General features: G+C 37.9%; 1 protein-coding gene across 4 annotated transcripts in view; it reads right to left on the bottom strand.

Annotated features, from left to right (window-relative positions):
* The window catches only part of fstl4 (follistatin-like 4), a 218,432-nt gene that overhangs the window by 179,770 nt on the left and 22,265 nt on the right, over positions 1-16,397 (bottom strand). For 3 of the 4 annotated variants that reach the window (XM_025910898.1, XM_025910897.1, XM_003451400.5), the window contains exon 3: positions 9,784-9,817. In XM_025910898.1, the coding sequence (XP_025766683.1) occupies positions 9,784-9,817 (34 nt within the window). Of the gene's footprint in view, positions 1-9,783; positions 9,818-9,904; positions 10,083-16,397 lie in introns of those variants that run through there. The other variant, XM_025910899.1, reaches the window with a different exon arrangement.

The following is a 16,397-nucleotide window of genomic DNA, read 5'->3' on the forward strand; positions in this document are numbered from 1 at the left end:
GAAGGAGAAAGACAGGAAAAGAGAGCTACTCACAGAGGCATATAATCTGAATTCAAAAGCAATCATTTTTGTTCTCAGCTCATAAAGCCGTCCGTGGTTGATGTGTAAGGCAGTAAAAATCAGACGGATGAAGGTAAAGAATAGATGTGAAGGTTTTGCAGTGATGCTTACAATCACACAGCACCTTCAAGTATCATCCAGGAGTAGACCTCCACTGAGTAAAATGTAGAGCACAAACAGTATGAGAAAGACAGTATTAGCTTACCCATAATACTAAATTGTGGACCCAGTAAGGATAACTCCTAACCCGAAAAAATAAACCGTTTGTTTAACAGATATTTTTGACAAGTGAAATGTGTTGTCCACAAACAATGAGTAATTGATCAACTGATAATTAATGCATAGGATAAAACAAGCAACTGGAGAAAAAAGTAAGTATGCCAGGACACTTTAGTGTTACACTAAAACTGAATGAGTCAAAACAAAATTTCTGCTGAAATAATAAATAAATAGTTGTTTATTCTAATGTTAGAGCAAGCGAAAAATTATCAAGCTGCATGTGTATTTTACTAAATAGGAAAACATTACAATGATACAACTCCAGCTCATTTAAGATTAAAGGAAGTCAGAGAAAAGCCCCTAAACAAATCCATACCTATGCCTGCCAATTCTCCTGGTACATCTTTTTCCACATAACCTATGACAGTTTTTAGGCTCTTTCTGCAATCTGGCTTGTGTGGGTGTGTGGGCATGCGAGTGTGCGTGTGTGTATCCAAGCAGGCTGCATGCCCTAGTCATAGTAAGTGTTATTCAGAGTGCCACTGTCAGTCCGTCTTAGTCTCTAGAGAGGCTGTGTGCCCTCCTTAAGCCCTTCAGCAGTATCTGCAGGCAAGCTCAACATGGCACTACAGTCCACCTTTTGTCTTTGGCTTTAAATCTTTTTGGTAAAAATGATCACAGTGTGAAACTTTGGTCAGCTGCGAATCGGAAAGTAAATTCCTACTCCGATCAAATGTTAATTCATGACCATTCAAAAATTGTGAGATTTATGATGCAACTCATAACGTTACTTGAAGATATTCTAAATTTGTATCGAAGTCTATAAAGGTGGGTGTGATTTTAGCAAAGCCTGTTTCGTTTGATTGATTTGATTAAGTCTTCAATGACAAAGTGAACTCTCCGCACGGGAATCTTTATTGCTTCTACAGCTTAATGAAATCATATTTCACAGAGATTTACGATGTAACTCAGTGAACTTACAACATTAAATTATTCTTTTTGCATATCCTCATTAGGTAGGATGGCTCTGCGAGTGTAGTCTACCTAAGGACACCATTTCAATGCATCTTAAATGATTTCTTGTGTCAAACAACTTGTGGCAGGGCAATATTTTTTCTTGGGGTTAATTCATAGAAATGACATTAAAGACAATATTAAAGAAGTAAATACTTTCTTAATGTCCAACAAGGCCTGAAAAACATAAAAACATTTTGGGTGTGACACAACATTTTTAAAAACTTTTAATTAAATATTAGACATATAATTTTAAACAAAGCTATAAACCAAACTGGTTTCTGTATACATGCTGGTATTGGTTTGTGTGTCCTATCTTTGTTTCTTTGTTGATCTGTTTCATATTAGTTATCATGTGAAGGTTTATGTGTGAAAATAATGCTCTGAATTCTTTGATTTTACTTTTATACTGCCCTGCTCATGTGTTATACTCTATGGCTAACCAAATTCTACTACTACTCCTACTCATTTTGCCGGGTATTGCCACCTGTAACTTCTATTAATTAGTTCAACAGTGCAAAACACATGACAATAAAGCCTATATCTTCCATTCTGCTATTAAATATAATATTCAAATTTAGATGATGAGGAAATGATTAAGATGTAAACCTCAGGGGGTTGGGCTAAATAAATATATACTTCTGCCTACTCCTTTTCAAACAACTGCATGGAATGACATTATGAAATGTTGGTGAATGTATATGTTTGAAATAAAAATGAACTAAACTGAAATAAATATACTGGATATTCTGCTAATAACTGGACAACAGCCATATCTAACCTCATCAACAGCTGTCTTTAATTACATCAGTTAGATTTACCTTCCTCACTTTCAAAACATAGGCACTAATTGATTGCTGACTCTATATATTAAATATCAAACATGTCTGTTAACAAGTGCTTAAGCTCATGTCCTCATAAATACATTTGTAGTAATGCACTAGGGAACCTCTACTAAAGAGCATTTAATTAGCAACAAGACTTATCCACAAGCAAGCAGCTACTCTCTTAGCAGTATAGTAAAACTGTGAAAACAGCCCTGAAATGGAGACCCTTTGGGTTCAAAATGAAAGTCACACCTTTTGAAAAGTGCTGGCTGCAGTGCTGAAGTACAGCGTTTACTTTGAAGGTGAATATCTGGCACCTTTATGTCTTTTATGTCTTACTACTGCTCTGCTAGCAACTAAAGCAATAATAAAGAGGTTTTGGGTACAGCACCTTCTTTGCAACCCATTTTAACAAGTGACAGCCAGCAACCTCTAGGAACCACTCCACCAACCAGCCAGGGAATAAGGAAATACATATTTTCCCCCTACGACTGGTGATTGTATCATATCCAGTATGGTGAACAAGTCTCAAGCAATGTGTGTATGATGTATACGAAAAAAAACTTCTATTACAGCTTTTTGAGACCACAATGATGAAAGAATTGCTTAAATTTTAAATCAGACATTCCAACAAATTTTTAACAGTGAGAAAAAAAGTCTGCTAGGCCTTTTTAACCTCCTCTTGCATTTTTTGAACTCTTTTTTTCCTCTCACCAACACAGACTCAAAATCTGATCATCTCATTGTTTCAAGGTATTCAAAGAATTAATGGCACATCTGTTGTTTTAATTATTACACAAAGCTAAAATCATCTCATGTTGTTTTGCTTTGTTGTACTAAACCAAAAGCTAACAGATACAGATTACTTGACTCAGTTAACGTAGGAGATGACTTTGAGCACTTATTTTGCTTTACCACCCCTCCCACATTTCTCCTTCTCTGGGCTTCCTCCACTCCCTTTTCACTTTTTCTCCTCCCAACTTCCTCCCCAGTCATTTGCTGCTTATTAGGGAGTCTCTCTGTCAACCTTGTCCCATCTAATTCTCACCCAATTACAATCTAAATGAACCACAGGACTGCTTAACTTGCTTTGCCTCTTCCCATTGTTTAATTTGTGACGGTAACAAACTCTGATTAGGCCTTTGCAAAGGTTCATAAATTAAGCACTCAAGACCGAATTAATCACCATTCCCTGGGAAGATAAATGGGCAATATTCAATTTTTTCCCCCATATGGATCCCACTGGCAAAAACAACATTCGGTGAAAAGAACACAGAATAACATATTTCCCAGTCAGTGACATTTTGACCAGGGATGGTTTCTGCATCACCAACCAGTAAAAATGGAATTTACTGAGAATTTGTGTCTAAACTTTGTGAAATTCTTCACATACAAAAGCTTTGCACAAAAGCTCGTAACATCTGTGTTTCAGCTGTACAACTGGGGCAATTTGATTAATGCCACTGTCTGAACCTGAGGTATGTAGACTCCAAACAAACAGGTTTGCAAGTGTAGGGATATATATATATATATATATATATATATATATAAAAGGATGGAAAAAGAGGGCCAAAGATTACATCAAATGATGTGAAGTAGACAAGGGGGGGCAGGTAGTAGTGTTGGGGGTGGGGGTAAACTTAAATAATGAAAAATCAAAAATGAAAGAAGCAACCTGTCAATAGTGAAAAGAAGGCAATCCCAAGGAGCTCTGTTGATCATCATCCAAAGAAAAGGAGAGCAAAACAAGAAAATTAAATGTAATTGCCTGATTTCGACAGCTGATCTAGTTTAGCAAACAGAAGTGCAGAAGATAATTAGTCTCAAGAGGAAAATCAGTACACCCTGTGCAGAAAAAAGCCACATTATGTCTGCTGACTTCTTTGAGTTTTTTACTGCTTCCTCAGGTGACTATTATATGACTTTTTACACCTCGAAAATTATGTTCCCACACAACCAAACTGAAAAATGCAATTTAACTAAATGTTTAGTTGCATTGATCCCCAAAATTAAGCTGATAATGTAGTTTAGTTGTTTGGCTTTTTATTCCTTGCTTGAAATTCTGCTGTCCATACATCCATAGTCTTAATAACTTATCTAATTTAGGGTATTTCGGTATTAATCTGGACTAACTGAACAAACTTTCAGCGTCAATTAAAATGAATGAGGATTACCCAAACAATCAATATTAACTTGCAGCTTTGTTAACCCAGCGATATCGCAACATTAACTTATTACTGTCCTTACCACGCAGGTTCCTTGAATGCCTCCTATTATCAGCTTGTTTGAAGAATCTCCAACCCTGGCAAAATTGTGTTAGGTACAAAGACCAATTTATCCCTCCTAACAATTAGTGAACTTTAGAGTGATTCTTAGGAATTTGGCTGGTTTTTTTTTTCGTGCGGGGGGGGGCTCATTCATTTCTATGTGTGTGAGAGAGAGAGAGAGAGAGAGAGAGAGAGAGAGAGAGAGAGAGAGAGAGAGAGAGAGACCAGGAATTACTGAGCTACATTAAAAACAAATAAGAAACAATCAATCTGGTGGTGGTGGCCAGTGCTGATTGTGTTGGGCCTCGACAATAAATCAATATAAAGTAAACACTGCCCCTAGTCACTAAATGTAATCTGCTCTGGCAGACATTAATTTACCAATTCTCTATCATCAAGCAAAGGGTTTTGCTAACTACTGTAGCTACTGTGATCTAACTACCTAGCTAGTGTGAGTCATGGATAGGGTCACTTTAGTCAGACCAGTAGTGACAAGGCAGTAATGTTTCAGTAAGGTTACCACAGCATCTTAAAACAGATCTAATAAAGGTTTACAGTATTTACAGTATCAGGTAGGTTTATACACAGAGGGTTGACAACCTGTGTCATTGTGAAAAGTTGATATACTCTGTTCTTTGCTATGAACAAATTAAGTGTCTGGTTGTTAATTTATTCAGCTAAATAACTGGCTATCTTGCAATTTTAATAAACAAACCGAAGAAGAATTGGAATGTATCAGAAGACAATAATTTTGTCCTAAAAGGGAGCATTCCTACTAAAATGATGAGCCAAAAAGTAAAAAGTGACCAACCTGGAAAGAGCTTAAATCTACTCTCCTGTCCACAAAAACTCCAATTAAGCAACATAGGTCAAATTTACAAAGATGGGCAAACTAACATGAGGCTACAAATGCAGAAATCTGCTAATGCGTTTAAAGTTTTCAGGTATTCTACTAACAGTGCACTAATTTATAAACAAAAACCCAGCAGGTGATTTCAGTAATGACCAATGCAATCTACCAAGAGCATTACAAAAATAATAAACATAACCCTCTGTTTATGCTTTTAGAACAACCTGAGGGAGCTGGAGGAGAAATTTTTTATATAGAGGCAAACTCTCTAAGAAGAGGCTGAGGACTGTGTGGGGTCTGAGAGTCAGTGTCTGCATAAATATAACACCTCATTATGGATCCAGAGACGGTATGATAGGTAGGTAACAAATTATTACAAACTAAGTCTTTATGTGACATCTGAACTGTGCAGAAGAAGAAAATACACATTATTCACCTTCAAACGCTGACCCATATGAATATTAGTGCAGTTACTGTTACTGTGCCTCGTGTGTAAATATACTCAGTATTGTTGATTTTTTTCCTGCATTCCATGTGATGTTGAAGGTTGAAGTTTATTGCATATTGCAACATTCAGATAAAAATCTAACCCACTTCTTATGAGTACCATTAGTTGCTGTATTTTGACATTTCAATATGGTATGTAGCAGATCCAATACCTCTGAGAAGTGAAAATGAACATGAATGGTATTCTTTCCACATGCAGACTTTTACCATTGTTTAATGAGCTCTGTGTAGAAATGTGACTAAAACACAGCAAACCCACCAGCTTGCTGTAGGAAAACATAGCTTGGCTGGATGTAAAACCCAGCACAAGACACGTCCTCCGCTCGCTCTTTCTGACGCACTGAGTTAAGTTCAGTGGAGCTCAGTTAAAGTGAGTTCTGCTCTGTTTCATCAAAATACCAGAGGACCAGAAATATATCGAGGGCTTGGACTGAGCTAAAATTTTCACATTATGCTCACAGATTTGAGCAATCCATCCCCAACAGTGACAACACCTTTCCCTGCATTTGAAGTAAATTTACACTCATAGCAGCAACTATTATCAGGGTTTTTTTTTCCAGCTTTGAATGAATGATGCAAGTAAATTACCTACTGCAAGCCTTGGTAAATCATGCTTGTATCATTTTTTAAATACTTTCCTCCCAAAATTTGACACTGTGTTAGGGAAACTCCTACAAATACATATGCAGTATTGCCAGTAGCAAAAACATCTGTTCATCCCTTTCATTCAGAAAACTGCCACCGATGTTTAGTACCTTATGACTGACTGACTGAACGTCTTTAAGCTTGCCTCTTGTGCTCGTATTAATTCAAAACCTAGTAGCAGTTCTAGGATGTGGCCAATCCAGAAACGAAAATGCATACATTTGCATAAAGTCTTCATCAGATCAATGAGCACAACTAACACTCTGCTACAAATGTTCCGGTTGACTCTCGGTACTATTTAATTCAATCACATATGTCAAAAACAGGTCCCTAATCCCTCCAACTCCATTTTTATTCATCCATTTTAGTCCCATAAAAGAGAATATAACTGAATGTACAAGAGAAAATACATGCAATGCAATCCTAATTATTTGTATGTTTTTCATTTAGAAGCATTAAAAAGTGACCTTGTTGAGGAGTAAATATTTAATCATGTCGGTGGTTTTTATTCAGGAATAAATTATAGTTTGTAACTATCACAAACCTTTATTTATATTCACTCCAAATAACTAAAACACCCCTTAAACAGTAGGTTAAAAGTATCTTATCCAGATTTCTAGTAAAAAAAAATAAAATAAAATAAATAAATAAATAAATAAATAAATAATAATATATATATATATATATATATATATATATATATATATATATATATATATATATATATATATATATATATATATATATACACACACACACACACACACACACACACACACACACTACTACCCACATGTGGCCATTGTGGATCTCAGTAAATATTTTTGTACATTCAAAAAGTCTTGCCATCTAATTTTGCCAAAACCGACTGGAGTCAGAAATGTTTTGCTTTGTAACTTATAATATTTTGTGTTTTGCAACTCAGCCAAGTGATCACCAAGTGTTGCCATTTCAGTCCCTTGGCATTTATACTTTTGACTTCTCTGAAGTCAGCCACCGGTACAATGCTTGTTAGTAATACAGTCAATAAAAGTGATGTCATACACAAGTCATTATCTTTAATCACATTGTTAAGTGTAATGACTACTTGACAATTTGAATACACACTATAGCATTTGGTAAAATCTAGACTCTCTTCCTGGTTGAAACTAACAAAAGGGCTAGAGAGAAAGTTGCCTACACACACTGACAGGACAATAAATAATTATAGAGACCAGACATAGGAAGGAAAAAACACACACACACACACACACACACACACACACACACAGAGAGACAGAGAGAGAGAGAGAGAGAGAGAGAGAGAGAGAGAGAGAGAGAGAGACCACAGTCAACCACCGGGCACTGGTAACAAATGATCACAATCTTCAATCAATTACTTTCATCCTCTGGTGCTCCCATCAATTTCCTGCCACTGCATACCAAATACGTTTTCTGCCAATATGGGTTTATATGTGCCCTGCAACCAACTGTCCAGGGTACACCCCACTGTTTACCCTATGACAGCTGGGATAGGCTCCACTGCCCCTTGGACCCTGAAATGGATAAGCAGTTAAGGAAATGGATGGACGTATGGATGAGTTTATACACTATTCTGCACATTCATTCAATTAACGCTAAACTTCTAAAGCTCGAAATAAGTTTAACCTAGTCTAGAACCACCTTACTGTTTGTTTTTTAATGAGCCATCAGCGTGGGTCTCTGCTTTCCAATATGTGCTTTCTATATGTCAACATTAACATCTGTGATGAGAGGTACAGCATATGGAATCACCTGTCATTTTTAGCCACATAATTTAGTGTTCAAGGGGGGGAAAGAAATCAGCTAATAAACATCTTCATTGGGTGGAGGAAGATAAATACAAAGAAAATCCTCTGGGTCATGTTTAGGTTGAATAGAAGCAGGCACAGATAACTCAGACAGCAACCAGGGAAACAGCACTTTACTCTGGAGATGAAGACTGCATATCATAATGGGCCTAATGCTTACAGATGAAGTCACTTGTCAGATAGGAAGCAGTCAGCCAGGAAATATTGCCTTTACAGTAACTTCCATACAAACTGCTCGATCTCACTGCCACGACTCCAATAGCACAGAATATAGTAAAGAAAATCATGTGTGAATGCTTGGGCCATTTGTAACGCACACACACACACACACACACAAAAAGACTTCATCTTCATGAGCATTGCAGCTACATGTCAAACAACACCTTTCACAACAACTCAGCCAGCAGCTCAAACGGACTGAGTAAACAGAGAGTAAAGCCATCAGCACTGATGTAAAATAAACACTGCAGACTGCCAGAAAATAAATCTGAGGTCTCTGCAACAGCTTGTTCACTACCTGTACCGAGGGATGAAACTGTCTCGTGGCACTCTTTAATCATCAATAGCATTCCCAACATAAAAATGTATTGATTGTGTTTAATTAGTTTGATAGAGCAGCTGTGCAGAACTAGTCCACTGGTTACAAAACAAAAACTGCTGTCGGGTAAATGCGAAGGGTTACTTAAAGACAAGCTTCACTAATCACAAACATACAGGCTGATAACTAGTACTATCAAATATTGATTTAGGATCAAAATAATGGTTTTGGCAGATTAACAGATTAGCCAGACCTGATGCCCATGAAAAAAAACAACCGTACTACTACTAAAACTCAACAGTCAAGCTTACAAGGAAGCTCAAGAATGTAAATGATCTTTGTATGGCTAACTGAGCAATTACTTCATTGTAAAGCAGCACACAAGTCACAAAACATTACTTACTCATTTCTGACAGGAGAATAAAGTGAGTTGGCAGCCATAATTATTAACCTGACAACTATATGTTTTAGCTTACTGACAGGGTGTCATTTTGAATGAGTGACTTCAGGTGCTTCTACTTTCTATTTGTTAGAGTTCACGAAGGAAGGCAATACACAGGGCAGTCAAGTTTATTATTATGATGATCAAAAATCTTCCTTTATTTGAACTATGCTTTTCTTTCCCCAAATTCTGTAAGCTAATGCTTGTCAGGCCCTCAGCTAGTTGCTAAATAATCTCTTGATAAACACAACAACTGAAACGCTTTCAAAAATGTAAATCTGCCATGCTTTCAAACACTTCAGCATAGTACAGTGGAGCAATAAATGCACTGCAATAACAAGTGGTATTTTTCATATTGTCACAGTTACATCATTATCATAGCTTTGCCCAAAACTGACTGCATGGTTCATTTTATGGGAGGCATTTAGATTTGAATTACTTTCCAGCAGCATTTCCTAGTAATCAGAAAACCAAAGTGTATGCCAGAATAACAGAAGAAGAAGAAAAAAAAAGATTTTGTAATGGAGCACAACATGGCATATTTTGAAAAATGCTGTTTGGTTTGAACACAGTAAGTGTACTCACATTGATCGATGTTCCCGTCTGCTTTCCCCTTCTCCTGCAAACAGAGAACACACACAAAACTGGTTATTACAGGCTTGGAGGAGTGAGACAAAAACAGCCCTTTCTGCAGCTTTTTGCAGACCATTCGTTACTGTGCCTTCTCTTCTTTTCTAGGCTAAGAGAAAGATGAGGGCAGAAAACAAAGGTGAACAGATGGAAAGAGAATGAAAGGAGAGTCAGAGTGGGAATGAGAGAAAATGCTTGAAGGATGACAACAGAAAGACGAGAGGACTTTTACAAAACCGGGTCCCAGAGTCAATTTAATCACCCTAATTGGAAACAGACTTGCCAGCAGGCTGTTAGAAGGCAGGTGTCACCATATTGTAGTGGAATGTTTATCCGGATGTTGAACAGTTGATACCAGCAGGATAAACTGTGATTTATTTCCCACTTCTATCAGTGAATCTGATATTTAGATGCAATTTTAAGTTAGTCACATCTCCTTCATTCATGGCATTCCAAATATGCTAAACTAGCGTTTGGATGATGAAATTAGGAGCAATTATGTTCAGCTGTGAGGTACATAAAAATCAAATTTCAAAGTTAAGCAAACCAGGTGCTGAACATGTTGGAGGAGAGGAAAATTATCCTGTAGCATAACTGAGCAATGGCAGTGGTAGAAAAGAACATCTGTGACAATATTATGGCCTAATATTTAAACGGATGTCAAAAGCAATGAAAGCATTAGGTGCCATGCAACACAAATGAGGACAGAAATATGTAAAAGTAAAAAGAAAAGCGGGTAACCATGAATTAATGATGGCATAAATGGAAACCATCTGGCGTGTGAAATGGTCGAGCTCAAAAACAACATACTTTTTTCAAATTTTGCTTTTAGATGCAATCGAGCTGACCTGTACGTGCAAATTATGGGCGTGTTTTTAGTTGTCAGCATTATAGTGTGCACTCCGTGCTTGTTAATAACCGATCGCTGGTGTTTATAGCGCAAGGTGCATGAATTGTACCTCGGCTCGAGATGCAATTTCACATACGTGGGTAAAACAAAAAAAAGATCGACATGCTGCTTTAAAAATAGAACGGAAACACGTCTTCCAATGCAAAAAACACTTCTGAAGAAGCCAATATGAGGCAGCAATTGAATTGTTGTGACATTTTGCATTCTTGTCCCTCAGTGTGGATGTCACCGGTAATGAGGCACAGTGATAAAACTTGTGTGCAACTGCGAGGCCTTCTTGGCTTCCCAGGAGACCGAGAGCCTCATGAGAAACGCAGCAGTTTTAGTAGCTCCTGTCATTGCCTCTGCCTTTGTCTCTACATCTCTATCCCTCTCTCTTCCCTCCCTCTGCCATCTGTCCATCTTAATTGCAGACGTGCTTCCTCATCATGGCAGGATAAAATTGAGTGTGCTCATCAGCACCGCCTTCCATCATCTCGAGTGCTGCTGTTTGATCAATTGATTAGAGAATCAAACCAAGCATAGAGGTGAAAGAAAGGCTACGTCTTTCTTTCTAAAAATACTGTCCGCTTGTTACAGTGGCTCACCGGGGTTCTTCTTGCTTCCCACCATATTTTATACATTCAGCTTCAGGCGAAATTAATTTAGTGATAATGACGTGTACTGTGATTTGATCGTGCAAAGTAAAGACCAAGTAAAAGCCATAAATAGCGAGTGCTGCAGTGTTGCTTTTAGTGGGTGGAGAAATGTAAATAACTACCACCAGAATTTCATTTGAGCAAATAGGGCAAACCCACTGGGTTTCAATTAGGGAGGATCTGATGCTTTTCTCTGCCATATTTCCTTTGGTTATAGAGGCTGATTAGATGGCTGTATTTTTACTGGAAACTCCTGCAGATTATGTGATAAGACTATGAAAATGCCACAAGACACACACAATAGGGGAGACAGAGGATTCAACACATTTCAGCATCTCAAGCCTGAGGCTGTTTGCTTGATTTGGATTCCCTATGGCTTATAGCGCAGTCACTAGATGTCTCCGGCATTATATAAGATTGTACTATAAATAATATTTTCATATATAAGACAATATTAGAGTATGGGATTATTAGAGTATTCCATGTAGAGTCTTGAATTAGCAGTTCTTTGCTGTCATAGTGCTTCTAGGTCAGTTTATAGATACTTTTGAGACAACATTCCCCTAAAAATGTTTCATTAGGCTAGTCCCATGTAACTTGATAGAGTTCATGAAAGTAACGCATTGTGCTGTTATGAAGGAAATAGATCCTGCAACACATTCGCAGCATCCTCTAATATGTTTACTGCAGAAAAACCAAGGGAGAAGCTCAGCCAAATAACCAAGAAAAGCAGTTTTCACAGGTGATGAACTCAAACAGTTAGTTAAGTAAATACCAGCCACTGGAGAAAATCATTTCAACCAATTCCAAGTGCCCAAAAGAAAAGAGCCAGAGTATGCAACTGCCACACAAATTATTTTCCAAGTATCATTTTTCTGGAGAAAAGAGTTCAGTAATGATGGCTGTATGATAAACATCACTGTTACAGTCTGAAGAGGGTGGAGGAGGATTTAATATCTCTACCTCCAAGCAGCAAGTCATATCCATGGAAAACAGAGCACGCAAGCTGCATTGATGTGAGAGAAAATATAAGCTCAAGTACTTCTTACCTTATTATTGTAACCTACCATAGGAATAAAAAGCAGGGGGTATTATTCTACCAACAGATGCTGTATGTGCGCAGAAAGACTGATTAAGTTTATTTCTTTATGTTACATAACTTCTTGTGTTCACAAAGGCCAGAAACTTTTACTGTGAGACAGATTTCTTCATTAAGAAAAGAAAACAAAACTAGCACTAGTTTACTTAGAAAAAGAATAATAACACCAGTCACTTTCACAATTAAACAGTCTTTTCTCCACAAACTGCTTTCCAGCGATGTTAAAGAATGTTTAATATGCTTTGAACAGCAGCTCTCTGCTACACAGAAATAAGCTCATTTAAACTTGGAAGACATTCTTCTTGTTAAAAGGCATTTTTCCCTTCCTATTGTCGCCAAAGCGTTTACTCATAGGGGGTCATCTGATTATTGGGGTTTCTCTGCTTTCTCTGCATTATTCTCTTTACAGTATAATTCACCTAGAGGAAACCGATGTTGTGATTTGGACCTCTATAAATAAAATTGAATTGAATTTACATTACAGTAAATAGGGTGCGTGTGTGATGAATAAATAAAGCATCACCTGGCTGGATTTTTACCTGTGCAATAGCTTTACGTACTAAATGAGCAGCCATGACACTGTGAGCAGATTGAAAATAAAAAATGTGCTTCTAATATTATGGTATTGGTATCACAGTTGGCTTCAGATTTGCATTTCTCAGTACTTTTTGTTGCAAAGTTTAAGTGTACAAACTCAATAAGAAGGATTTTGCCTGTGCAAACACATCTCCGAATGCAACATGCTTCCACCTTGGATGCCATTTAAACACCCACACGAAACAAGAATCTGACACTGCCGCCACAGAAACTGACATTTTGTGGGAATGCAATTTGAACAACAGGGCAATTCAAGCCAAGCAGTGCCCGTTATGAAGTCTACTTGAATATGCTTTCTCCTCGATCTCTTAAATGTGTTGCTATCCAGGCACCTTTCACGAATGTGCCCACTTACATTCTGCACATCTCTCTCAAGCTCCTAATTTTAAACAACAACAAAACTTTTAGCTGGAATGTGATTACTGAAGACCAGCTCAGCATCGTGGTTTCAATATACAGAGACAGAGATAGTTTGATGAGAAGATGTTTCGATGATACTGCCTGAGGACACAAAGAGAACCAGGAGAGGAGCAGGAAAGGAGAGCTGAATCGCTGTCTGTTCTCCTACAAGAGTTCATCTATCCACATTCAATAGATGATCCCTGATGTTTGTTGCTTGGAAAGAAGAGACGTCTTATCTAACAGCAATTTATCAGTGCAGCAACAAGCCACTTAACGGGCTTAATGAAGTGCAGCCAAAGGAAAAAGGAAAAAAAGAATCAGACTCTGGCAATACGCGTTATGAAGCGGTGATACGTTCACAGGTATAACTTTGATTATTTTCAAATGGAAAAAAAAAGCCTGACAAATTCCAACATGTCTCAGATGGAGATGGAGCAGCTTTATGTTCCAGCAATACTCACTGGCAAGACCGACTCTCTCAACCCTTCCATTTATTACGATTTCCCCAAGCTTCAAGTAGCAATTATAAACAACTGCTTTCCTGGAAGTTGGATTTTCTTTATATATATACACTACCAAGAAAAACCCTATGGAGGACTCATTAATCAATATGCTAATCAAGGGTTGCTAATCAAGTCCTTAAGGAAGGTGCACGAGAATAGGTGCAGTAATTGATTTGCCACTGCCATATGCCACAATTTCTTTCACAAATAACCTCCAAACTAAAACCGATAAATCAATGCTGAAAACGCAACTGGTGCTGAGTGCATGTAACTAACATAAGTGATCTTTAAATGTAGCTGCTGATTTAGAGAGTGCAACATAAATTTCTTGTGGTTTATCCTATTTGACTGTAGTATATAAAGTAAAGTAAAGTGTAAAGTGTATTGTGTTAGTCCCCGAAGGGAAATTACTCCTCTGCATTTAACCCATTCACCCAGTGAAGCAGTGGGCAGCCACCAGTGCAGCGCCCGGGGAGCAGTGTATAGGGGCGGTACCTTGCTCAGGGGTACCTCAGGGTAGCCGTTCAGTGGGGTCGAACCCCCGACCTTCCGATCATGGGGCAGACACTCTACCTACTGAGCTATCCCTGCCTATGTAGACTGATATATATTGAAATTAATTTTTACATATGTAACAAGTAATCACTTTTTCTCATGCTATGCTACGGCAGGCCAGGCTCCAACACGATCAATACCTACATTGCACAGTTTTAGACCTAAATTATTTTAATAGTTGCAAGCATTTACTTTCGTATGTGATTATTTGGAGCTGCACACTTCAATTGAAGAAACTGGAAACAACTAGGGCTGCCACGATTAGTCGACTAGTCACGATTACGTCGACTATCAAAATCGTCGACGACTGATTTAATAGTCGACGCGTCGTTTGAAGCTTTGTAAGATCACAAAAGACGCAGGAATAAGTAGTAGGATTTAAGAGTGTAATAACGGACTGAAACAGAAGATGGCAGCACTGCATGTACAAGGATGCCAGCTGCCGTTACACTCCGAAGAAGAAGAAGAAGCAGTGTCCCAGAATTCATAGCGCGGCCCTGCTCAGTTTTCAACAATGGCGGCAGCTAGTTAGTTTTAATATTACTCTTATTAATCTTTCTGGGTCACAAAATAAACGTTTAACATATTTTCAGGAGAGAATGTAGCTGTGTAAACCTCAAATATCTGCTCAGTTTATCAAGACACCGCATATTTTCAAAAGCGCTCCGACGTTTTCGGAGACGTCTGTTACCCACTAGCTCGATAGCTAGCCGGAGGCAAGGCTCACTAGAGCCCGTGAGAACACCGGACTCCCGGCAAATCGTTTTCTAACCCACCACCGTCTTTCGCTACTCAGGTTAAACATATATAAGTCACTTAGATAACTTAAAAATGTTATTGTTTGGCCTTTTTTTAGTATTTTATTTGTTCCTGAGTAAATCGGTTTGGCTGAGATTAAAGTTATAGTTTATACACGGCTGAATAAACGTCAAGCAGACAACTGATTATCAGAAGTGTGAGATGCTTGAGAATATACTCCGGTGTCCCGTTATATTTTAGATAGCAAGGAGTTTATTAAACTTTACCGAAACAATCTGTAAATCTCATTAAATTTAATAAACTATCATCTTGTCTTTATTTTTAGTTAGCACATACCCTAAACACTTAAAACTGTAAGCTAATGTTATATAAGAGCAGATGCTGCTGGTGCAATAAGCTGTACGTTTTACGTCCAATGGATGCATGATCCGATTAGTCGACTAATCGCAAAAATAATCGGTGACTAGTCGACTATCAAAATAATTGTTTGTGGCAGCCCTAGAAACAACCTCAAAAAGCTGAAACTAACTGAAAGCTGTGTGAGGCTTTTTGATGGACTTCCAAGTTAGACATCTGTCTTAAAGAAGGCAGACACATTCAAACTGACTGATGTTCTTTACCAGATGGTTGTGCTGAGCTTCACGAGCTAAGCCAGTATCCCCTACCACTGTAATTGTAGTAGAGAATACGATTATTGCTTCATATAATGGCAAGCATTGCATATGTTGTGCCTGCCTGAAAGGTTTTCTTCAGCTTTGAGTACAAATTATGAGGAACCAGCCTGAGCAGAGTGTGAGCTAACCCTCTGGGGACTGCAACAAAATAAAAAGTAAAGCTCAACGGGTTCAATTCATCATCAAAATGTAAATGAAAACTGGAAATTAAAACACAAAAAGAGAATCTGACATTGTGAGCAGAAGAGTATTTTTATTCTCTTTGTTTCGCTTTTTCCTGCAGCCTTTCCCCTGTTGCAAAGCCTAACCTTCTTACTCCTAAACCTTAATCCAATGAGCACGGTACTCTTTCTCCGTGGTAGCTGTAAAATCACTTAACAGCTATGGTCTCTATACAGAGGTCCCAAACCAAATCATAACCGTCCTGTTAAG

The sequence above is a fragment of the Oreochromis niloticus genome, linkage group LG10, assembly GCF_001858045.2.
Source record: "Oreochromis niloticus isolate F11D_XX linkage group LG10, O_niloticus_UMD_NMBU, whole genome shotgun sequence".
In the NCBI taxonomy this organism is placed as follows: Eukaryota; Metazoa; Chordata; class Actinopteri; order Cichliformes; family Cichlidae; genus Oreochromis; species Oreochromis niloticus.